The 25200-nt window shown below is 42.4% G+C and overlaps 1 protein-coding gene across 4 annotated transcripts; it reads left to right on the top strand.

Moving 5' to 3' along the window:
- The first annotated feature begins 218 nt into the window (after nucleotides 1–218).
- MAP3K8 (mitogen-activated protein kinase kinase kinase 8) lies at nucleotides 219–23975 on the top strand. 4 transcript variants are annotated; one of them, XM_027687003.1, is made up of 9 exons: nucleotides 219–405; nucleotides 6900–7024; nucleotides 7917–8268; nucleotides 11418–11582; nucleotides 13060–13321; nucleotides 15887–15993; nucleotides 20060–20212; nucleotides 20839–21085; nucleotides 22593–23975. In XM_027687003.1, exons 2-9 carry the CDS (start codon nucleotides 6990–6992, stop codon nucleotides 22724–22726), a joined length of 1455 nt encoding a protein of 484 aa, XP_027542804.1. In that variant the 5' UTR covers nucleotides 219–405; nucleotides 6900–6989; the 3' UTR covers nucleotides 22727–23975. The 4 variants fall into 4 exon arrangements, with proteins under 4 accessions (XP_027542804.1, XP_027542802.1, XP_027542801.1 ...); XM_027687001.1 differs by lacking the exon at nucleotides 219–405 and adding an exon at nucleotides 2716–2927; XM_027687000.1 differs by lacking the exon at nucleotides 219–405 and adding an exon at nucleotides 2716–2968.
- The last annotated feature ends 1225 nt before the right edge of the window (nucleotides 23976–25200 follow it).

The following is a 25200-nucleotide window of genomic DNA, read 5'->3' as shown; positions in this document are numbered from 1 at the left end:
CGCCGGAGGGGCCGAGCCGGGCGTGCCCGCGGCCGCCGGGCCCGGGGAGGCGCAGGCGTCGCCGCAGCAGCCACAGCGCCATGGCCCGCACGGCCGCGCCGCTCTGCGCAGGCGCCGCTTTCCACGGCGGCCGCCGAGGCTCAGCCTGGCTCCGTCGGGCGCGGAGCGGCCCCGCGGGCTGGGCCGGCCCTGCAGTGCCGGCGGGCGGGGGAGGGATCTGTTGCGGCTGCTGCTGCTGCCCGAGGCGTGCAGAGCTCTGGCGGCAGGGAGCAAACCTACGCAGCCAGCCCCAGGGTGCGGACAGCTGCCTGCTGCACGCAGAGGGAACAAACTGAGTTGTCGGCAGTGTGACCTGGCAGCCAGGAGGGCCAACCGTGTCCTGGGGGGCATCGACAGCCGGTCCAGGTGGGGGATTGTCCCACTCTGCTCTGCACTGGTGCGGCCTCACCTTGAATATTGTGTGCAGTTTTGGGCACCACAGTATAAAAAAGACATTAAGCTATTAGAGAACGTCCTAAGGAGAGTAACAAGGACGGTGAAGGGCCTGGAGGTGAAGCCGTATGAGGAGCGGCTGAGGGCACTTGGTCTGTTCAGCTGAAGAGACTAAGGGGAGACCTCACTGCAGATACAACTTCCTCGTGAGGGGTGAAGAGGGGCAGACACTGATCTCTTCTCTGTGGTGACCGCTGACAGAACCTGAGGGAGTGGCACGAACCTGTGTCAGGAGAGAATTAAGGTTGGATATTAGGAAAATATTCTCCACCCAGAGAGTGGTTGGGCACTGGAACAGGCTCCCTGGGGAAGGGGTCACAGCACCAAGCCTGACAGAGTTGAAGAAGTGTTTGGACAATGCTCTCAGGCTCATGGCGTGATTCTTGGGGCTGTCCTGTGCAGGGCCAGGAGATGGACTTCGATAATCCTTGTGGGTTCCTTCCAATTCAAGATACTCTGTGAGCTTCCCAAGCCAGGCCTGAGGTATGGGCTGTGGGTGCTTTCTTACACAGGTCAGGCAGCTGCCCACAGCCCAGGCCAGGGCTGGCTTTGACCCCTTGCTTGAGCCCCACCAGCCAAGGGCAGGAGGGTGAGAGTGGGTGTGGAGGTGAACCCAAAGGGTCGCATGGCCAAGGTGATGGGGACCTAATGTAGGTTTTGGCAGACTGGCTACTTGAAAAGGGGATGTAAACCATTTGGTCTGTACCAGGAATAGTGTGGCCAGCAGGACTAGGGAAGCGATTCTTCCTCAGTATTTGGCACTGGTGAGGCCACACCTCAAGTACTGTGTCCAGTTCTGGGCCCCTCAATTCAGGAAGGACATTGAGATGGAGCGAGTCTAGAGAAGGGCAACAAAGCTGGGGAAGGGTGTAGAGCCCAAATCCATTGAGGAGTGGCTGAGGGAGCTGGGAGTATTTAGCCTAAAGACGAGGCTCAGGGGTGACCTTATCACACTCTACAACCACCTGAAAGGAGGTTGGAGCCAGGTGGAGGTCAGCCTTTTCTCCCAGGCAACTAGCAACAGGATGACAGGATATAGTCTTAAGGGGCAGAGGAGGTTTAGATTGAATATTAGGAGGAATTTATTCACAGAAAGGGTGATTAGACATTGGAACAGGCTACCCAGAGAGGGAATGGAGTCACTGTCCCTGGAAGTGTTTAAGGAAAGACTGGACGTGGCACTCAGCGTTCATTCATAGGTTGGTCTTGATGATCTCAGAGGTCTTTTCCAACTTAATTGATTCTGTGATTCTGTTTGTCTAGTCCCATGCCAGGACATGTTCTGTGGGATCAAAAATGCAGTGGTTGGGGCAGAGAGCTGCAGGGTGCCCAGCAAGTAGTTATTGGCCTGCAGCATGGTTCCCCTGGTATGGACTGAAGAAAAAGTCATTTTCTTTAGTATTTAAAAACAGACATTTATATAAAACATGTGGGCGCATCTGTAGTGTATGTTAGGGACCGTGTGGCTACTTTGTGTGTTAGTAGGTCTTCACTGCAGAGCTCTATATTGTCTTGGTAGCCTCCTACTAAGTCAGGGTCTGTAAATAACTGCTGTGATCTAATGATCTTGGGTTTGTATCCCAGGATGATCATTAAGACAGAGTAGATTGATCTAAAATACAGCCATTCAATTTATATCCTACATATGCATACCATGGAGCAGAAGCTTGTGTTTCCTCCCTCTCTCTCTGGTGAGTTTCCTCTGGAATCCTATGACTTGTCCTGCCTAAATTCATTGATGTGGAAAGAGAAACTCCTCCTCTTTCCCCCTTTGAAGTTGGTCTAAAAAAAGAAAATGGTTTCATTAAAATTAATTGTGGGTTTGGGGAAACTAATAGCACAAGCAAGTTCCTGAAAGAGGATACCTCAAGTACCCTAGCGTGAGAGGTGCTGCACGTTAAGGATGTGTTACTCAGCCTCCTTAACCTCCCACTTTCAAGGTGCTGCCAATTCCACCCTTTCCTTGGCCTGGCCTCTCCTATAGCTTAACTTCTTCCTCAGTTCCCTTAATTTTCTTCCTCTCTTTTGTCTTTCTTTAATAATCTTCAGCTTTCTTACCTTTTTCTCACAGACATTTTTTAGCAAATGCACTGGGTTGAACAAGGTCAAACTCAACAAACAACACACATATTTCTTTGTGGAGGCTTGCCAGCGTATTTGTGATCTGTATAGTCTGGAGAAGACACGGTGTGTGAGCAAAGGTTAACCCTGCTAGCAGTGTTCCACATTACATAGCTTTGATGCTAAAGAAAAGGAAGTCCTGTAGTGAGTCCAAGTCCCTGCACATTTCAGAATGCCATTTGTGACATACTTTGGACCATTTTGAACAACATAGGAGAGGTAGCAAACATAAAACCTTTAACAAGGGAGTCAGTGTGTCTGGATCATATCAACAGAAAAGGATTTGTATGAACTAGTAAACACTGAAGCCTGAGGTGAATGTTTGTCCTGAAACTTTATAATGAAAGTGACTTCAGTGAGCAGATAGTCATTAAACTGCAGATAATAAACAGAAAATGCATCTTGTCTTTTGACACCTTGAGACAAGTTCAACTCATCAGCTCCTAATGCTGTGGCAGCTGGTTTTGGTAAGGGTGCTACTTGTCTCTTTAAAAATGAACTGACTGAAGAAGAGCTACTGGGTAGCACAGTTCTGCAACAGTTACTGCCTTTTTGATGAGAAATAAAAAGTAATCTTGCCCAACTTTAGCAATTGCCAAATTCACACTACCGTGTCCTGCAGTGTTTTAATCCTACTGCCAGTAACAAATTCTTAAAATTGTCGTCCTAAATTCCACCCGAGTGTCAGCTGGTTTGATTCAGATAATGCTTAAACTTGATGAATGCGTGCAGCTGAGGGATCCCCTCTATGTGCACACGGGAACACGAGGGGCTGTAGGAGAGGGGTTCAGTGATGCCCCCGCCGGGGACGAACCGCCGCCGCCGGGCGATGCCCCCGCCGGGGCAGGAGGCGAGCGCTGGCCGGGGTTACGGCCGGGCCGGGACAGGGCGGCGCTGGCCGTCCTCTGCCGGGAAACCGAAATAGAAACCGCGGCCGGGGCCGCCCCGGTCCCCCGCCCTCGGCGAGGGGCGGGCGGTGCTACCTGCGCCCTTCCCCGCCCCCGGGAGTTTCCCGTGGGACGCGGCCGAGCGGCGCTGGGAGCGGGCGGACTGGCGGCGGGTGCTCTCCTGGCGGCCCGGAGGTGAGCGGGGACGGGGCTGGGAGGGTCGGGACGGGAGGGGGCAGCGCTGGGAGAGGCGCCGGGATCCCTGGCGGGATGGAGAGGGACGGGACGGGCTGCGCTGCAGGGGCGGAGGTGGTCGGGTCCCGCTCTGCTCGCCCCCAGCTCGGCCGGCGGACAGAGGGCTGGGGCTGCAGTGCTGTCCTGGGGTCGGTCTCTGTCCGCCCTCGGCCGCCCGAGCCCCGCCGTGTGTCCGCGGGGGTCGCTGGGTCTGCGGCACCTGCGCTGTCCCCGGGGGCTGCAGGGCAGGAAGGGGCTGGAGCTGGAGCTGGGCTCTGCCACTGCCAGCGCTGGGGGAGTTGGGGATTTTCTTCTTCCAGGTGAACATGTGCAAGGCTGTCGAAATTGAGGTTTTTGACATTTCTTGTTCCTTAACAGTAGAACTTTTCTTCCAGAGAGATTGTGTTTTTCGAAGTCTGTCGATAAGTTTTCTTAAAGACACATAAGGACTTTTTTCATCGCTAATGGGAAGTGACTTGTCACTTAGATCAAAACATTATTCCCTAAAAGCAACAGGAGAGATCTTTATTATGGGTGTATGATTGTGCTGAGCCAATCTATGCAGTTTTTGGGTAGTTTTTTTCATTTTGGGTTTTGGGGGTTTTTGTCCATTTGTGTGTGGAGTTTTTTTATTTTATTTTTATTGTAGATTTTTTTTTATTTTTTGCTTTGTTGATCCTTAACACTCAAAAAGTCCCACAGGGGCTCAGAATTCTGGTATCCAGTTACTCTTATTTAATATGATGGATATAAGTATGCTCTCAGGCAGCACACTTCTCAGGCAAAAGGGGTTGAAAAGCTGTGTATGATAAATAGAGAAATAAACCTTTGGCTTGCAAATTACTCATGTGATGATGTTGAAATATTGGCAGAACTGGAGAAAGAGTCTTGTGCTTTAGCAACTGACTTAAGTGCTTGCATGTAGTTTTATTTTTCTACTGCAGGTAAGACCTCAGTTTTTTAGCTGAGAATCTAAGTAAAATCTACTTAGTGATGTAATTTCTTCATGAGCCTGGGTTATATAGAATGGTTAAAATATTATGTGAGTGCTCACCACTGATACTAGTACAGAATTTTAGGGATAAAAGGAGGAGTGAATTCCGTGTTGGTAAATTGACATCTTTTTTGCCAGTGGTGGAAATATAATACTAAATTGCTGCATAATTTAAAAAATCAGCTTTTATAGTCTAGATACTGCTTTCATTATGTAAACATTTAGTGTTTAGAATTTGCTATATATAGGGAAAAATAGAATCATAAAATGGTTTGGAAAAGACCTGTAAGATTGTTGAGTCCAACCCTTAACCTGACACCGCCGAGTCCACCACTAAACCATGTCCCAAAGTGCAATTATGTCCGCCTGTCTTTTAAATCCCCCCCAGGGATGGTGACTCCACTACTTCCCTGGGCAGCCTGTTTCAGCGTTTGACAACCGTTTCAGTAAAGAAATTTTTCCTAATATCCAGTGTAAACTGCTCCTGGCACAACTTGAGACAATTTCCCCATGTCCCATCATTTATTATTTGGGAGAAGAGACTGACCTCCACCTCTCTACCACTTCCTTTCAGGTAGTTGTGAAGGTGAAGGGTTGCAGCTTTTCTCAAGCACTAAAAGCACAGAACTGAGAATATGCAGGTTGTAGTCACTTTTTCTTGTTATTTGGAGCTTTTTGGGTAGTAGTGAAACTCCCAAGAATATTATTAGTATTTTGCTGTAGTTTGGGGACATTTTGAGAAACAGAGCAGAGCTGGCACTTACAGAAAGTTACATTTGGTCTAATCTGTACAGGTGCCATGTACATGAAAATGCTAACAGAGAGTAAATTAGTTTAATTTTGGTATGTATTTGTCTTTATCCACAAAAGACCAGAGCATCTAGAGGCTTATGTTTTTCTTCAGGAAGTCCCTCAGGACTAGTTTGTAGCTTTACCTGACTTTACACATGTTGCCTCTCAGTTCTTTTTATGGTTGCATCGTTTCTTTTCTTTCCACCCCTGCTAATTCAGCACCGAAAAAGCACAACGAATAGAAGTCATGCAGTGAGGAAAAGTAGAAATCTCCTTTTAATAAAGAGTAATCAGTTTCAGGCTTTGTTAACAGCCTATAGCTTGGTCATGGAGCGGGAAGATGAGGTGATAGGGGTTAGGAAACACCCATGTCATCTTTTACTTTTTGTGTAGGTTGGAAAACCTGATTTGTCTGAGCATCCGGGATACAAAGCCTATGTCCTTTCTGATTGACTAGTGCTAGTTTCCAACCTGGCTGCCCTAATGCTAGGGGTGCAGGTTGACTGGAGTCTGGGTGAACTGGTGTAGAGTGCTGGTGAAAGTCACTCTGTCCATCTTGGGGCAATGGGGGGGCACAGTACTGCTCTGCCACTGTCACTCTCAGGGTTTGGGTCTGAGTTGGAAAAGGAACAGACACTCTCCTTGCCTTTTCTGATGCTGCATCTGTTGTCCTGTCCTGCCTTTTGAATTCTCAGCACGTGGTCTGAATTCTTTGCCAAGTCAGACACGTCATTTTACTTGGTTTCCCTCACATTAGAGCTGACGTAAATACTCTAACCCATGAGAAATATGTGCCACAAAGCTTCCACCTCCTTGTGGTGCGGGTAAGAAAGATAGTGATCATAACCAGAAACTGTACCTGGGTAAATGGCATTGCTTCATGGCCTCAGGGGACCGAGTCTGCTGCTTGTCCTTGAGATAAGGTTGTGTTTGCTGCTTTTCTTTTTTTCCTTTTTTCTTTTTATTTTTTAAGTGTCTTTTAGTCTGGTTGTTATCTCTTGCCCAAAATAGATGGTTGCAGTGGATTATGAAAAAGGGAAATGAGAGCTCTCTAAAGAGGCCATGCTCTGCTTAGTTCTGCTAAAGGAAAAGGAGATTCTTCTCTCTTTGCTATAAACAAGCATGAGGCAGAGAGAATAAAACTCGGGACCTAACCATGGAAAAACTATTTTTCACTACTACTTGGAAATCTGGATGATCATACAGTAGCTTGATTCTTTTTTGAGCTGTCATCTTTTTCTGCAGAAAAATCCCCTGTTATCTCAGCCTTGTGATTACTAGTTTTTCTTTCCGTGAAGCAAATGATCTATGTAAGTACAAACCAGTCCTTCTGCTTGAGCTGGTATGCAATGTCTTTATTTGTTTTGCTTTTTTAATAGACTGACACAGAACGCTGCGAAATTATCATCGGAGGTAAATACGAGTTCAAAAAACATGACGACTTCAGGGATTATATTGAGACGTTTTTAATGGTTTTGAGTGATGTAACCAGGTTAAATACAGGGTAAGTGCTCTAGACATTTATGTGTTGAAAACTATTTGTGTCAGTATTTTAATGACTGACTATGCATACATTTTTAATTTGAAGAAGTAACTGACATAAAGTAAAAATCTAGGATAGGAGGGGACTTTTTGGGATAACGAACCCAGTTTCCTATAAATCCACTTTAGCAAAATAGTTGGAATAGTAACCTAAAAAGTTATTTTTATGACTAGTGGGAGCAGAACAAACTACTGGAAACCGCTTCAAAAGCTCATTGCTTTTATGATAACTCAATTTCTGACTTTCTTCTGAAACTGGTGAAAATTTTAGTTTGAGTCTAGTTCTGATCAGTTATTTACAAAAACAATATAGGTTGTGTATCTTAGGTGGGGGCTTACTTGTGCTTTGTACAGTGATATTAACAGATGCTCCATGAGCCCCCCTTCTTTCTGGATACATCACATAAATTGCCAGTAAACAGTTGGACATAAACTAATTGAGAATGTTAATATCTCTGTCATTCCTTTCCAAACAGTGAATTCCTTCATTTGTATTGAGGGGACTCCTTCATTTTTGCGTATCCATCACAGTGGTGCATCCTTACTGTACCAGTTCCTCTAATGAAAAGCTTTATCATAATAAATTACAAGAATGAATGATAGGGGAGATTCACTAATAACTTCTAAATACATTTCACTAGCAAAGACTTTTCAATTTTTTCTTCACCCAGGCTATTAGTTATGATTTTCTTCATAATTTTAATTTAATATTTTAATTTTCTTAATTAATTTTAAATCTAACTGTATAATGACGAGCTGTTGATCACCCTCATCACTTCTTTTCATTCTTAGTTTGGTAAAACAAATTTAGGTGAAAAGTGTTTTCAGGTTTGTTTCTTTTTTTTTTTTTTCAGGAGTGGTTTTACAAAGTGGACAGTAATGGAGTATATGAGCACAGGTAGTGATAGCAAAGAGGAAATTGACTTTTTGCTAACTGATCTAAATATGTCTAAGGTGATAGACATCATGGAAAACCTTGAAGACATCGCAGTCTATGAAGACAGCTTATTAACAATGTGTGAAGAGGCAAATCAAAATGATGAACGTTCAGAATCTTTACTGTTTTGTGAAAGGGAAGTTTCTTTTATGTCCTCTGTCAAATACGGGACTGTGGAAGACCTGCTGGCTTTTGCAAATCAGGTGTCTAACACTGCAAAACAATTTAAAGGATGCAGACAACAAGAATCTGGAATTCTTTTGAATATGGTATGTCCATTTTCTTTTTACTTGACATTTAGTGGAACTAAGGAATTAGAAGGTTTTAATGAATCTAAATAAAGATCACCCCAGTCCCAGGGATAACAGTCAGGCTGTGGTTTCTTGTGCAACCCTGGGGCTGGAGGGAAGCTCTGAGACCACCAAGCCTAGCCCCTGCAGTCTCAGGCAGCTATGGAGAAAGGTCTGTTCTTCAGGAGGATCCACTTTATGTTACCTCTTGGTATCCCTGGAGATTAGAAGACATTTCCCAGTATTGAATACAAACTTGAGACCATCAGTAAAAAAGCAAAATACACAACTCAGTGTGCTTTCAGTACTTAAAGGGGGCTTATAAAATTCACAACTTGTATAAAAAAGAGGGAGAGTGACTTTTTACAAGGGCATGTAGTGATTGGACAAGGAGGAATGGTTTTGAACTAAAGGAGGAGAGATTTAGATTAGATGTTAGGGAGAAATTCTTTACTCCGAGGGTGGTAAGGCACTGGAACAGACTACCCAGAGAAGCTGTGGATGCCCCATCCCTGGAAGTGTTCAAGGCCAGGTAGGATGGGGCTCTGAGCAACTTGATCTAGTGGGTGGCATCCCCTGCCCATGGCAGGGGAGTTGGAACTTGATGATCTTAAAGGTTTTTTCCAACTCAAGCCTTTTTTATGATTCTGTGAACTATGATGTTTTACAGGTTTGGGAGACAGTAAGGGTCTTCCAGTGCTTTGTGTTCATTCAGTAAAAAGAGTTCATTATGCAAACTCCTAAAAATAAAGATCTAGGATCTATTGATATAGTTACTAAATTCACTCTATCTGCATAAAATGTTAGTAATAGTAACGTAATGAGAAAAAGCACATAGTATCAAGTGTGATTTTAAGAATTACAATATTATGTAATATCTCACACTAGTATACTCAAGTATAGATGTGTTGTTTTGAGATATGTTCACTTTTCTCTTAAATTATTTGTGCTCTTCAAGCATCTTTGGGTATTAGTGTCATTTGACTTCTGTTTAAGATCAGTTGCTCTAGAAACAATCAATTATGAAATGGAAGTTTATTCATATATGGTTGTGCTGCTGCTGCATTTTCTTAAGATGTTCCACTTCTGTCATCTTAATATCTTGTATGTATTATGTTTTATATATGAACACTGGTTGCTTGAGGCTTACTGGTTACTCAGGTGTAAAATAGCACAGGGTATTGCTTTATTCTGATTTGGAGGGAGCATTGCAGTATTGCAAAACAATCACTTTTCAACTCTGTAACATTGAAATGACACTTAGTAATATTAAATGTTTCCTATACTTAGGGTAGACACTGTTCTACATACTCGTGGTTGTTTTGCTTGCACATTGTTTCTACAGATGCATACGATTGGTATGAACCAAGTACTATTAGGTCCACGTGATCTCATTAAGCAACTGAGGGCTGGAGGCAGGGCATTACCTGTGCATGCATTTCAGCAGGGGCATCTACATTGTAAATACCTACAGCATTTTAGTTAGGATCAGGAATGTTTCTGATTGCCTGGTGACCCTCACTGACTGCATCCGTGGCTCACATCACAAAGGGTCTTGAAGTGCACAAGCTGGATTTCTTTGAGTTGAAACTAAACTGAAGGATGCACTGCAGCCACAAAATAGCATTCACAGGGCCCAGCTGGGAACTAGTCCTGAAAGCCTCCTGAAAATGTGAATAGTGTCGTGGTTGTTGCTCTCTAGCTCTGCAAATCCACTCTACTCAGCCTACTGTCCTTTCCAGGATAAGGTGTAACCCATGGTGGATTAGAAAGTCTCAACCCCTTGAAATGCAGAAGGCAAGCAAGATGTACAGATTGCTGGAGGTGTACGGATTGCTTTACAATAAGTAGAGGGAGGGCTCATTCTCTATATCCTAAGCAAAATACTGTTTATTAAAATACATCCCCCCAAAGGTTATGAACTTATCCTCCCCAAATTTAGGAACTTCAAAGAATTAATTTATTTCATGTAGATACTAATCACAAATGACAATTTTAGGAGTCAAGAAAATACTTTCCTAATTGAAAAACATGAAGGTAGGTTAAGCACGAAAGACTGTGTGTGTTACATCTGAAAAAGAAATCTAAACCAAATAATCTTAATATGCTGTTATCTTAAAAAGGGTAACTGAAGAGCTGAATATGAGGCCATGTGACAGACATGAAGTGATAAATATCCTTGATCTGATTTTATATCTCTTCAAGGATCCTGATAAAGTAGCAGTAAACAGGTTAATGGCATTCCAAATTCTGACAATACCATGTATCTCTGAATTAATTAGAAGAATAATCATGGAAAACATTACTAATTCTTTAGCTGAGAGATTAAGAGACTGAAGAAATAACATCAGACCTCAGGCAGTACTCACATGGCTGTAGTTAGGTGTTTGGTCCCTCTCTCTGTCACATGCAGAGGGAGGGAGCTGACTTGGAGAAAGATTTAGAGCAAGATACTGACTTAGGTGCCCTGACTTGCTTCCTGGAGAAGCCCTCCTTGCCTAGTTGATGATACAAAAGAGCAAAAGCTCCCAGCATTACCCACATAAAGCAGTGTCACTCCTGCTCTTTTTTTTTTTCTTTAAACTATAGTATAAAACTAGAGGAAGGTGGCTGGTAAAATCACGGCAGGCTTCTTCAACCTTTTAGTAACCAGCAGAAACTCTGATACAAGACAGAAAATTAAAATGTGTTCCCCTAGCAGTACATGTGATATTAGGAAATGCTGAAACTCTTGCTCACATTGTATAAGATAACTTGTGAGTAACAGGTATGTGGCACAACAAGTTAACAGATTACAGGAAGGACAAACATGTGCAGGTAAATCTAATAACAAGAGGTGGGTAATTTCATTAACCCAGCTGCTGTTGTTGTTGTTTCGAGACAATTAATTGCAACTTACACTTTGAAAGTTAGTCACTGGAGAGAAACGTGGATGCCTGGTCTGTGAATGAGTGCCACACCTCACATGCTGTTCCCATTTGGTGTTTCTAAATAAAGACTGCTGAGCAGTCATGCAAATATATAAGTGATATATTAATTTTTTTCCCCACTACATGTGTAAAATTAATTAGGTTTGAAGTAGTTTTAACTTCATCGTGATTTTTTTAATTATTTATTTAACTCCGCAGATCACACCCAAGAATGGGCGCTATCAGATTGACTCAGATGTGCTCCTGTTTCCATGGAAGCTGACTTACAGGAACATTGGCTCTGATTTTATTCCTCGGGGAGCTTTTGGGAAGGTGTACTTAGCCCAAGACAGAGAAACCAAGAAACGAATGGCATGCAAACTGGTATGTTAGTTCAGTAATTTTATCTCTGAGCAAATATTGTACGATATAATACATAGAGTATATTTTCAAATATGTCTGCATCAAATTCCACTGTTGGCTGATGATCATCTTGGTTTTGTTGGCCTACACAAGGTAGGAAAAATGCACATTTTTAACTGTTAACTTGTTTTAATTTTTTGGCTCTGAGACTGCAGAAGTTTCTGAGTTTTGAAAGTTATCTGTAAGTATATGTAACTGCCACATGGGCTGTGGTGTGGGAGTAGATTTTCTACTCGTTCTGCTGTACTCACACGGTAAAATATCAGTGTGAGATCATGTCCCTGCTGAAGGTGATAGCAAAACCCCGTTGCTGCAGATGGTTTTACGCTCTTGTCCTTTAACTGAGGTTTTCTTTACTCCAGTGCCATTAAAGTCCCTGAGAGCTCAGTACACGCAACTCTTACTGTGTTTTGGGCACTGAGTTAAAGTTCAGACGTCTCAAGAAAACTGCTGAGCACTGCCCTACTTTTATACAAGCCAACATTTTCTTTCAGCTTTGCCTTTTAGCATACTATTCTGAATGGAACAGTAAATATTCAGGGCAGTAAAAGCTCAGCTAGGTCATTGCTCTATATCCCCCAGCTCATGAATAAGTACTTGTATTACTTTTGTGTGGAAGAGTTGGGGAGGCAGCTGTGTGTCCTTCCCTTGCAGCCAGTGTGTCCATTTGGGGACGGATTTAATTTGCTGCTCCTGCATAACCCCCTGCAGAATTAAAGCATCATAATGTTTCTGAAAACACAAACAATATTTTGCTTTGAAATAAACTCTTACTTGGTTCACAGACGTGAGTCTGAGGGAAGGAGAATAAAAAGGGTGGTAGTAGATTTTCTGTGTATAAGCAAACACTGCTTTTATTGTCTTAGCAATCTGCCATCAGTACTTTTTAAAGAAATAAAATGCTGTTGGGTGCTCACTTTAAAGCAGGTTTGATTTCTCATAAGCCATAAAACAGTGCTGATAAGGACTGAATTGAGGTCAGTAATGGTCCTGAGCAGGGTTAGTCCGCAGACTATGCTGAGCACGGCAAGCACTGATCCACCTGTCAGGTGGGTGTATGGTTCTGGTAGAGTAGGTGAGACTGCACAAAGCTAATGGAAAAAGCAGTGGGAATTTTATCTCCTTCACCAGGAAGTTTGCATAAAGCTTTTGCATAACCACTGGATTTTGACGGGAATGACTCTTGCTACATTGCTTTTTCTGGAAGATTGCACTTTTTATTTGGGCATGATTCCAAAAACTCTCTCAGCTTTTAACAGGATGTCTGTCAACTGCAAAGGAAGAACAAGTCACAGGATCAAAGTAAAGCTCTGCGTTTTAACAAGTGGATAGGAGTGCTTTGCTACTTTCTTTCATATTAATCAGTAGCATAACTAGTGTTCATATGGGTAACTTGCTTTTTGAACTGCTTTTCTGTGGTTTTGTTTCAATGTCCTAGGTCCCAGTGGAACAGTTCAAACCATCAGATGTTGAAATACAGGCATGTTTCCGTCACGAAAACATTGCTGAATTATATGGCGCTATTTTGTGGGATGAGACAATCCATCTCTTTATGGAAGCCGGAGAGGGAGGATCTGTCATGGAAAAGCTGGAAAGTTGTGGTCCTATGAGAGAGTTTGAAATCATTTGGGTGACAAAGCATATTCTGAAAGGACTTGACTTTCTCCACTCTAAGAGGATTATCCACCATGATATCAAACGTACGTCTGTGTGATTCCTTGGGGTACTTTCGGGTCCCGGCTGGGCTGGGACCCTGGTGGAGAGCCTGGGACTAAGCTGGGGCACATAGCTTCATGTCTATGGGAGGGAGGGATGGATAATGCTGAACAAGTGGGAAGGTCAGGTTCTGGAGGTAATAGTTATTTACATTATTTATTAATTCACATCAGTGGGGAGGATAATTAGAATGTCATAGATACTTTGCTGTTTGTGAGAAACTCAATTTAAATAAAAACCTAAAGAGTGAAATTATCAGTCTGTGTTAAGACAGAAGTTTCCAGCTTTCCATGTAAATTCACCCTGAGTGTTTCCATGCTCACCTTCGGCTTGCATCTTCTTTTAAGTTTTGCATTTCTACGTGGTTGTTCCTCAGTTTGAGACACTTCGGAACTAAATACGTAATTTGTGCTGTTTTTTTTTTCTTTCAACAATTACAGCAAATTTTAGTATATATTTGCTTTTAAAATATATATATTTAATAAAAAGAATATTTAAACATACTTAAATTAAATACACTAATATTAAATTACTTAAAAATTACATTTTAATGCATTACATTTAATTTAATATTAAATGCTGTTTCTCCCAGCACAACCTCACCCTACAGAGGGTAACAGTGCCTCTAATAAAGATGTATCTCTGCGAGTTTATTTACCTAAACTTGAGGGTTTGAAATAGAAATATTCAAACTGAAGCATTATAATAAATAGTTGACAGAAGATGATTATCAGGAATTGCTAGATTTTTATCTCGGTTTTGCGCTTTTCTTTAAATTTAATATGGGTCAGTACTTTAGATGTCAGAACCTTAGAGGCTTACAACTATAAAACCGCTTAATTTTTCCCTTAATTATTATTTCTCACTTGTAGTAAGAATCTTTCCCATGGGTTTATTGTAATTGGCAGTAACAATGATGTTAATTAAAAGGCCTAAAAAACAAACCAGCCCAAAGCCTACTGCACCTAGATAGTAGATAGGAGAACCAGTCTATTTTGAATGCAATGGACATGAGAGTGTTTCTTGTTTCCCAGCCTTTTCCTGTGTCGCTGGATGCAGGGCAGGTGATGAGGCAGAGGTCCCCCAGGGCTGATGATTGCCAAGTGCCTGGGGGTGAGCTGGGAAGCCTGGGCCTGAAATGGCAGCCATGCCCACTGCCTGGCAAGGCAGCCTCCACTCCAGGGAGCAGAGGTGTTTTCCCTTGCCAGGTGGAATCAATAGAAAAGGCTGTTTCCCAAACACCTCTAATTTCTTCCTCACTCCATCTGCTGCTATTGAGCTGCTATTGAGTCTGTCCTGGTGATACAGAAGGAGGTGGGGATTTTATTGAGAGGAAAAACTGCCCTGAACCAAGAAAGGGAGAAGGACATTCTGGCTCGGGAGGTGTTCAGTGCTGCCACTCATTTTAACCCTTGGTTGGAGAGCAGTTAAACCATGAGGCTGTTTGGTGGAGGGAACTTCAGTCCAAAACAAGCTAGGGCTGGGTTGAATCCCAGGCAGGCAACAGAGCCTGCTGTGCTGTGGCAGTGTGGCCCTCTGCACTGTCCATCATGGGACATTTAAAATCCATATCTTCAAAGGTATCCCTAAAACTACAGACTTAAGTAGTTTTGTAGTACTGGTAAGGAGGCAACCACATGAAGCATTGCTTCAGGAATTGGTACTGCAGAAATTAAACTTGTGTCTTCCCACTGGATGGTCACGGTGGGCACTGCCAAGATGGAAAATGGCCCACAGTTTCCTCTGGGAGAAAATGTGTTTCTGTTGTGTAATTTGGAGACTTTTTTTCTTACCACATCTTCTGAAACAGCAAACAGGAATTTCTCCAGGCTCTCACAGAGCACTACATTCCTAAATATTTGATCAGAAATAAAGCTGCAAACAAAACCTTGGAGTACAAATTTGTGCCTTAGGCAGAGTTCTGTGAAGGAAAGTGAATTAAGCAGCTATTACTGCAATTCAGTGGGAGTTTGGAACATTTGGTCTTTCATTATTTTTGCAGCCATAGTCTGTTCTCCACTGTCACACTGAGCTGCTCTCGCTGACCAGGTGCAGGAGACTGGTGTGGCTGCTGTGGAGGGGCCTGAGTTATTCTGTTTCTGTCTTCACTTAAATTGGTAGTGTAGAGACACCTCTTAGTGACCAACAGCTGTGCTGTTCATCGCCAGACCTGCACAGCATGCTCTCCACCTTGGAGACCATTAAGTATTTTCAGAGTACTGTGCTGAGATGCCTACCAGTCTTCCACTTTCCTCCTTTACCCTCAGCTTTTTCTCCCTCCCTTTTGTCTTTTTTTTATTTTAAGCTAGGAAAATGACCAAACATTGATTCTTCTTTTACATAAACCAGTCCAGTTTGATTTGAAGATATGATTTAAAATTGGACCAAATGACTACCAGATCTGTTTTGGCTAGAAGGGCTATTGGCTGTAGAGACTGGTTGTGCTAATCTCTCTTCCTTTTCAGGCCAGCATCTGAATGAAACAGGCATGTTGTGAAATAAATGCCAGTGCTAGAAATTAAATGATGTCAATTTTGCTTTTCTTTTAGCAAGCAACATTGTCTTTATGTCAACTAAGGCTGTTTTGGTGGATTTTGGCCTAAGTGTTCAAATGACTGAAGACATTTACTATCCCAAAGACCTTAGAGGAACAGAGGTAAGAAGCTGGAGGGAGAGAAGCTCTTACCTTGTATTACTCTTGTGGTCATGATACTTAAGCTCATATTTGAAGCTTGAGGGTTAGAAGTATGGATAAAAGAGTTATTATAAAACTTACAGAAAAGTTACAAACATTAATATGGTCTCAATTATATTCTTGTTTTCAACTTGCTGAATGAAGAACCAAGTGTTAGGCTTTGAAAGCCATATCACTTTCTTTGCAGTCCCATTTGTTAGCAATTATTCACTGAAGTCAAACAGTACTCTGGGGAGGGTTGTTTGCTGCTGGTCAGAGACACTTCAAACAGGAATTTGTTCTTTGCTCTAGCAAAGATTTCTTCTGAGATACCCACTACGGACTGGGGTGACCTACTCAACACAGTGCTTTGACTTCTCCATCAAAACCGCAGAAATTACAGATATCTATGTCTCATCTCTTAGCATTTCTAAGCTCTATTCACCATCTACGTGTAACCTTTTGGTTCTTCGAGGGTTATGTATGGCACAGTTGATTATTATCTGATAAATTTGATTTAGGCATAACAGTGATGGAGGTGGGGGCCTTTTAAATGTTCTCAGTGACTTTGTGCACAGAGGTCCTGCACACCACTTGGGCTGCATTCATGCCAAAGTGTTTCCAGGGCTGGAGCTTTAACAAACAACCAAACAGCAAGAATTAGGTTGGATAGCTGCTGCAGATGTGGCTTCGGGTGCTCTGTTGCTGGAGGAGATTGTTTACAGGAAACCTCAGCTGAAATGTTGGCACTTAAGCACTTTGATAGTCTACCACATGTGTAAAGAGGAGATACTTGTGTAACTGACAAAGAGCATTTTGCTCCTTGGAAGGGTAGGATAAATTAAGATTTCGCAGAAGGTCAGGCTTGTTTATTTTCAAGATAATTGAGCAAACACTTGAATGTTTTTTTCACTGGCCTTCTAGTCAGGGGAGTTAAGAGCTTAAAATGCTTACTGAACTGAAGCAACACGCTTTCTGATGTTTAATGTACATGCTTTGTTGGTTTTTTACTTTGGTTTGGTTCGGGGTTTTTTGTTTGTTTAAGGGGATTTTGTGTGCTGTTAATGAAAATAAGAACAATGAGTTGGAAGCTCTGGTAGGGTATTTTCCAAGGATGGAGATTTGTGTAAACAGGAAATTTCCAGGTTTGTGGAGCAGACTGGTGATGATCAATTCCTGGGTCTTGGAGGACAGGTGAAGTTCATGTTGGTAAGAACAAATGAAAAGTGAAAAACACTTCACTGTTTTCACTTTACCAAGTGACAAACACTTAGTCTTTCATTTAGCAGGAGGAAAATGATTCTGCACAGTCGAGTACCTGCAGTCATGTCCACAGAAAGCTAATAATCCCCACAACCCTGAAATATGGCTGTGTTTGGTGTTTACTGTCTCAGGGGAGCAGTAGCTAGTCCTTGGAAGCAGCAATCCTGCCACAGCACTGCAGACCGGAAGTGAGGTTGGAGAGAGAGCACTGGGAAAGGGGATTTTCAGATACCAGTCAAAGACTTGTAGACTAGGATTCATGATGTTCCTGTAGGCTTTTCTGCTCACAGTCTTCCTTCTAGGCAACTTCCTCTCCACAGTGCCTAGTCCAGTCACCCATAAATGCCTTCTGTAGTCTGGATTTCTTCATTTATTTATTTTTTCAAAGTAAGGTCTTGACTCTCCAAAGTCCTCCCACATTTTGCATACCTCTATTATGCAGCCTTGAGAAGTGGTGCAGTTGTTCAAGAGTGCTGTTTCTTCAGCACTGTTGTGGTTAGGATTGTCACTGCCATGCAGCATCGTGCCTGAGAGCTGGCTGGTTTCTCTTACATCTGGTATTGGCAGGGACTTGTGTCCTTGAGGGAAGCGGCAGGTGGAGTTATCTTTCTTCTGTGTGTGTTCTCCTCTGGGAGTTAAGGATCTTTGGTCACTTCTATAGCACAGGAGGTCTGAATATAGTGAATCTTCATTGTGTTTGTGAAAATGAGTAGTTACAGTTTGGGCCAAAATGATTGAAAGGTAGGTAAATTTTGTTTAGTTTGTGTACTGTGAAAAACCCGGTGTTTCTGCTTTTGCGTACAAGTCATACAGCACAATAAACTGTGGTTGTGATGAAACTGCTCTGCAGGAAATACTTTTGCTAGGCAGTTGCTACACTTTCTGTTATGATTCTGTCACTTTGTTAAAAGATGTAAGCTTCAGTTTATCAACATTTGAGGGGAGGAAAAAGTTGTCTCCTAAAGTTTGAGTGTGGAAGATGTGATTCATTTTTAGGAATGCTAAACCAAAACTAGCCCAGCATGAAGAAAGGACTAGTTTTTAGCTGGGCTGTGTCTTTGACTGGCAGGCAAGTGCCAGCTCAGCAGTCAGAAGGAATGAAAATGGGAAGGTATCCATGGCTTGGGCTGTCTGCTTTGGTGACAACAGGGTCTTAGACCAGTCTAAAATCAGAGCTTCGGTGCACATATCATTTTTTCATTTTGTCCCTGTGCAATCCAGGTGCATCCTGACCATTTTCACACTTTTAACTGCAGACAGGATCTTGTACCACCATCTTTTTTCCCTCATAAAGGCAGCTGCTTTTTGTTTGTGTAGATTTCACTCGAGTTGTGCTGTATTTGCCAAAGACTTTATTTTACGAGATGAGAAATTCTGTCCTTTGCTCCTTATGAGACTTAAAGGTAGAGGTGCAGTCACACTGAGATTCTATCTTAGCCCTGAGGAAAGCAGTGGATAGGAGTCAGTAGCAGCTGCAGACACTTGTTGAACCTTTGCACACACTTCCAATCACAAGTTCTGTTTGCAGATATGGTATGTGATTTACTGGGAAATATTCCTTGGAATTTGCGTGAGCCCTGCAGCCGTTCTCAATCTGTGGTAATAAGTAGTCGAACCATGTGGTGATGACTTAACTTCCTGCCCTTGTGTCAGTTAATGACTTTTAATGTGATTCTTTGTGACAGGATGACTTGAACTAATTAAAGTTTGTTTGACTCCTTTAGAGGGAAATTGGCTGAGGGAAAAGTAGAAACCAGAAGCAAATACTGTGGCTTGCTAACCTAGTGTGCCGTGGGCTGAGCCCACGTTGTGTTGAAACCTGCTCCCTGATCCAGTGTCGGTGGCAGAACTGTGAGGGCAGCTCCTGCCAGCCATGGGGTGTGCCTCCTGCATCCTGTCTGTCTGGTTCTCCTCCAGCAGCACTCCGAACTGCTTGGAGCTGGCAGGAGCTTCCCTGCAGATCCTTCTTCAGTCTTGACAAATTCAAATGTTTCAGTGAAATGTTTGAATGAAAACTGTATATTTTGGTTTAGAGAAGATTCAAATTTTTGGTTTGAAAAAAGGATAGAAGAGGGATGCTTGTGCTAGGTGCTCTGGGGGGTAATCTGGTGGAAAGGGCATGCAGCAGGGCTTAAGGGACCTGACTTTTAATTTATGCTTTGCCTAGATCTGGCTTGTTCCTCATCATCCCATTTTTTAGGATAATGCATCAATATGCAGGTTATTGGATAAGAAGATGAGTAAGGAAGTCAGGAGGCTGTTTATCTGTCAGTTCTGTTTAGAAAAGTTGTGTGGTATCCAGTGTAACAGGGATTTGAAGAGTAGACTCCTACCCCCACCTCAGTAGCTGTCAATGCAGGTCTCCCTCTCTCTTTAGCCAAGTGCACACCCATGTTGTTCATGTAGAATGGAGCAGTCCCAGCAGTGCCCCACAAACCAAACTGGCACTCCTTTTGCTGTGGAGGGATGAGGTTTCTGCTGCCCAGCTGAAAGAAGCAGAGCCATGGCTTGAACAGCTCAGCCAAGTCCCATAGCTGCTAAGCTGTAGTCTGTCTGGGGAGGGCACACTTGGAATATGAGTTTGTCCAGGTGCCGTATCTTTGACTGTGGTAATGTGCAGAGCACAAAAATCTTATTCCCCAGATGGTGCTTGGTCTTTAGGCTTCAGGTACTATTGGCATGCATCCATTTAGAGGGGGGTTTCTTGGTTCACAAAATGTCACAATTAATCTTTGCTTGTTGTTTTCCCTTAATGACTAATCTTTGTTTTTACTATTCTCCACAGATTTACATGAGCCCTGAAGTTATCCTCTGCAGAGGCCACACAACAAAAGCAGACATCTACAGCATGGGAGCTACAATCATTCATATGCAAACAGGAATCCCACCCTGGGTGAACAGATATCCTCGTTCTGCATATCCATCCTACCTCTACATTGTAAGTGTCCTTAGCAAAACCATAGCTCAGTTTCAGTTGAAGAGTTTCCTGTACTCGTGTTGGGAAAACTCCAGTCATATAAAAACTACCAAAATATTTGTCAGAGAGATGATATCATCTTTTTTGCTTCGGGGGAGGGAGGGAAGAGGTGGGTTTTGATCATTTAGGGGAAAATAGAGGCTGAGCTGGAGTCATCTCTGTGATTTGTGTTGCAATTTACAGACCTTGGGTTTACTGCAAGGACAGGGTTAGAACAGTGTGAGACTTGATTGAAACAAGCCCATCTGTCTTCTACTTGTCTGTTTTGCTTAGAAGTTGCAGTTAAAACCTGGAGCCTGGCAAAATTTGATTCTCTGGTTCTTCCATTGTGGCACAGAAACCTGGTGATTTTGCATTGCACTGGATTTTAGGCTGCTTGAAGTTTCTTAGAGTTTTTAAATTCATTATATGATTTTAAGAAGGTGGATTTTGTGCAGTTGCATGTTCTTTTCTAGTTGATCGGCTCAACTTAGGGAGGTGATGAGTTGTAATTGGGGAATTCCCAGACCACTCATGTGGTTATCTGTGACTTCCTCTTCCATTGTTTTTGGAATAACTGTTTCAGTGGTCTTTTTTGCATTCAACAGATACACAAGCAAGCTCCACCCTTAGAGGACATTGCTGAAGACTGCAGCACTTCCATGAGAGAGTTGCTAGAAGCAGCTCTGGAAAGGAATCCTAATCACAGGCTGTCTGCAGCCGACTTACTGAAACACGAAGCCTTGCACCCACCCCCAGAGGAGCAGCCGCGATGCCAGAGTCTGGACTCGGCATTGTTTGAAAGGAAAAGACTACTCGCGAGGAAGGAGCTGCAGTTGCCAGAAAACATTACAGGTAATGGTATCAGGCTTGCTTACCTTGCACGTTTAGGTTTTACTTTGCGTCAAATCTTGATTTGAGTGAGTGTTAAGAAGCCAACGAAACTCAAAACGCGTCTGGAAAGAGACCAGTGAAAATCCCAATCGGATGAGATCAGACCCAGAGGTCATTAAGTGATCTGTAAAACGCCCATTGACTTCAATGGGTAGGAACTCAGCCTGAATTCTGCAGCTCCGGAAGGACTGGCTCTTGAAAAAGCCCTGGCAGTGTCATTCAAGGCACTTCGTGAAGTATAGATCGCTGTCCCAAATTGCCTTAATTTGCCACGGTACTAGAGATGTTTTATAGATACTAGTGATTTGTCAACAACATCAAAGTCCAACAGACACCACCACCAAATCTTTTTGCCTCCTTAAGGAAAAAGATGCACACAAAACCATACTGAGGTTGCTGAGCATCACCAGTACAAGCCCTTTGTTTTAAAAACAAAAATAACTGTGGGATAGAACACAGTTGCCCTTGTGCATTAGTAAGTGCTTAATGAGGATAATACACGAACCAGGTAGGAAACTCAGTGTGCCCTTGAATTGTATCAAGACCAAGGGAGATTTAGTGCCAGCAACCTGCAAACAGGCTTCAAAATTATTTTCTTCTACTTATAAAATACATTAGGAGGGTTCTGACAAAAGACATTGAAAGACTCATCCCAGATAAGGGGTTTATTTAGTTGGGATAAGTATTTGAAAAGATATCTATGCAAAGTTTTGGGTGCTGTAATGCATGATTGTTGCAACAAATTTACTTAACGTTTAAATCAATCATAGTCTTTGCATTTAGAATGGCATTGTACCTTCTGGATTTTGCCTTGAGGTTGCATAATCCTTTGACAGGCTCAGACCATCTAAGTCAATTGTTTTGAACACAAAAAAAATATTTGACCTTTAAACTAGAACTTTAGTGTAGGTGCTTGAGATTCCAAGATACTCATTATACAAGTATTTGGGGGAATTCTGCTATTGCAAACAAGGTCTGGTTTCTTCAGACCTTGATTTAAAAGACCTAAAAAAACTGAGACTGACGGTCCCATATTTGTTCTGTATTGTCACACCCAGACAAAGATGATGTCATCTGTTTAGATGAAAATTGCCCTATGATGAAGCAGAATTTTCAGCTGGCAGAAAGTTAGCGGGTTTTTTCCTTGTACCAAACTCTCCTTTATCACTATAGCTCTGAGGATGAGGAGGCTCTGCTTAGCTGTCCCAGCTGATGGAGGCTTTTTTTGAAATAGTTGAACGCACTTGCTGTTTTCACTTGCTAACTGCTTACCTCTCTTTGCCCTAGGGTTGATTTGTTATACTTCGTGAGGTTTGATTTATGTTGTCCTTAAAAATGAAATTTTCTAAACCACAGATGAGTAAAATCAAATAATAGGCCAATTATTCCAGTAATACCTACAGTCACGAAAATGAACTGCCGTAGCTATTTGTGCAATAATGACGTGCTTTCTCTTTTTCCTTTTTAGATTCCTCATTGTGTAACGGGAGCATGGAAGAGTCAGACCTGCTAAAAAGGCAAAGATCACTCTACATAGACCTTGGAGCTCTAGCTGGTTACTTCAATATTGTTAGGGGACCACCAGCCTTAGAATATGACTGACTCAGTAACATTTTATGTTGACAGGTCAGAAATGGACCTCTACCTCTTAAAACTTGATTTTAAGACTTGATTTTCAAATTTGTACATAAAACTATTGCCATTGTAGGCTGTCAAATGTGAATAGTGTTTAATTGCACAGATGATTAAGCTAAACCCTTAGGGGCTCTGATAAGCTGATCCCAAGCAACGGTACTTGTGCGGCTGCTGGTTGACCGACAAGAAGATGGCAAAAAGAACACTGCTGGGAATGTCTTAATCCAGGATATCTTCCTGTGCTGGGCCTTGCACTTTTATAAAACTTCGAATATATGCTTGCAAATAATGTCATGAAAAAATATAATAATAATTGAGCATGTGGGCTGTAAGATTCAGTCTCTCTGAGCTGTCCTTAGAGCAAACCCTCCCCCACCCCCCCCCCAAAAAAAAAAAAATCCTTGATTTAGCCGGTCACAGACTGGTTCAGTCTTGTTCTCTCTTTAAGATTTGGCCATCTCTGGTCATTCTTATTGGAAATCAGGGCATCCCTTAAGCTGAGCTAATTTCTATCAGCTGTCTCTGGAGTCAAAGCATCACTTGGTTACAGATTTGTGTGAACTTTGCATCTTCCCTGGGCTGTGGAGCTAAGCAGGTTGCTGTCCATTTCTCTGTGGGTGGAGGGAATCCTTCACTGGCTGTATTGGCTAGCTTTGGGAGAAGCACAGCAAACTGGCCCTGGCAAAACATGGCAGTGATTCCACCTGCTTCCTCTGTTACAGCTATTGCAAGGATAGTTATGATATTTTCAAGGGTAGATCAAATGTTATTCCCTATTGCACAGTAACAATGGGCAGGCTCCAGACTCTTGCTTTTTAAGACTTTAAAATTGTACACATGTATAATTGCTGTGAGTGCTACAGTTTGGAAAGCGTGTCATTAGTGACAAGCGGTGTTTATGTTCCTATGGAAATGGAATTATATTGTTTTTGCTGTGCCTCATACATTTGAAACATGATGTTTTGGATGATAGTAAAACTATGTAAACTGCATAGTTCTGTACATCCCATGGGATGAGAATGTAAACTTTTATAAAACTCTCTTTGATGCTTAGGATGACTCTTTATAAGCATATGTGTTTAATGGCATACTGTGTATGTTGTACACTGAATCTTTTCTGAAGCACGGTCTCTTTTTCATATGTCTGTTATTTAATGCTGTTCCTGTCTAACACATGATCTTAAACAGATGATTTCTAGTTTGATATTGATATTGTCATATGAATAAATCCAGCTCAGTGCCTTGAGACATGGTCACTCTGTTCCTTCATCTTTGAAAACAGTGTGGGGCTGTGACTATATTTGGGCCAATCTCCCCTACTACGGTCCAGGTACGCTACAGGCATCATTCCATGTATTGGAAAGTTGGGTGAAGGTGATTGTTGATGGATGTTTGGACTCTGGTAACAGATGATAAGTGTTTCTGATAAAATCTTATTCTCACACCCCAGTGATCCTTACGGACTGCCTGGATGTTGCACAGTGGTTGTGTACAACATGCAGTGATTCAGTCCTGATGTTAATTGCTACAAAAAATTCTCCTGGGAATAACCCACTTGCTCCAGTGCTTTGTGCAAATTCTCTAGATGACTAGCTGCTTAGTATTTATACTGACGTAGTGATCAGGATATTCAGGGATCAGATTTTCAGTGTAGCTGACTTAAAGAAAACATGATCTAGTGGTTTGAATGCTCACCTGTGCTTTGAGAGACCTGGTTTCAATTTTCGGATCTTTTGCTGATAGCTTTTGATCTTTAAGGAGATTCATAAAATTAGTAGGAAGCAGTTTTTCAGGTAACTGAAGGTGGGCTTATGATCTCTACCCCAGTTTCCCTTCAATAAAACTAAGGCGCTTATTCTCACCAAATAATGCATGGGTGTTTCGCAAATGCTTATCGAGTGCCTGTATACTTCAACAATGAGATCCATGTCAAAATTACAGGCTGCTACAGGGTACTTTTACCTTTTCTTGAAAAACCTTACACTGATTTTTCCTCTTATTGTTTTCTGTTATGCCGTTCCCCTTTCCCCCACCAAGTTAAATGATTTACCGTAGAAATCTGTCTATGGGAACACTATTTAATATAGGCAATATTTAATATTTGCATTAGTATATTGCTGTTATGTATCTGCTCAGTAAGAAAGTAATAACTGATCAGATTATCCAAAATAATTACAGTTTATGTATTGCCAGACATAAATGATAAGGTTTGGCTGAGTGAATCAATAGCTCTTTATAGACACATCCACACGCCTAAAAAGTGTGAGGGCTTCATGATAAATATCACTTCAGAGAACTGCTACACAGTCAACAAGTAGCTGCTTAGGCATACCAAACACCAAGCATTGGTCTCGGCTCTGTGATCTTTTTAATAGCTGAGGACTGTTTTTCAGGTGAGCCTCAGGCTGCAGCTAAGCAGGGATTTCTCTCTGGAGCAGTAC

Source organism: Neopelma chrysocephalum, unplaced genomic scaffold (genome assembly GCF_003984885.1).
Source record: "Neopelma chrysocephalum unplaced genomic scaffold, ASM398488v2 Primary Assembly neopelma1_72, whole genome shotgun sequence".
Taxonomy (NCBI): Eukaryota; Metazoa; Chordata; class Aves; order Passeriformes; family Pipridae; genus Neopelma; species Neopelma chrysocephalum.
Note: the sequence above shows the minus strand (reverse complement) of the source record. Positions and strands in the feature narration are given on the sequence as shown.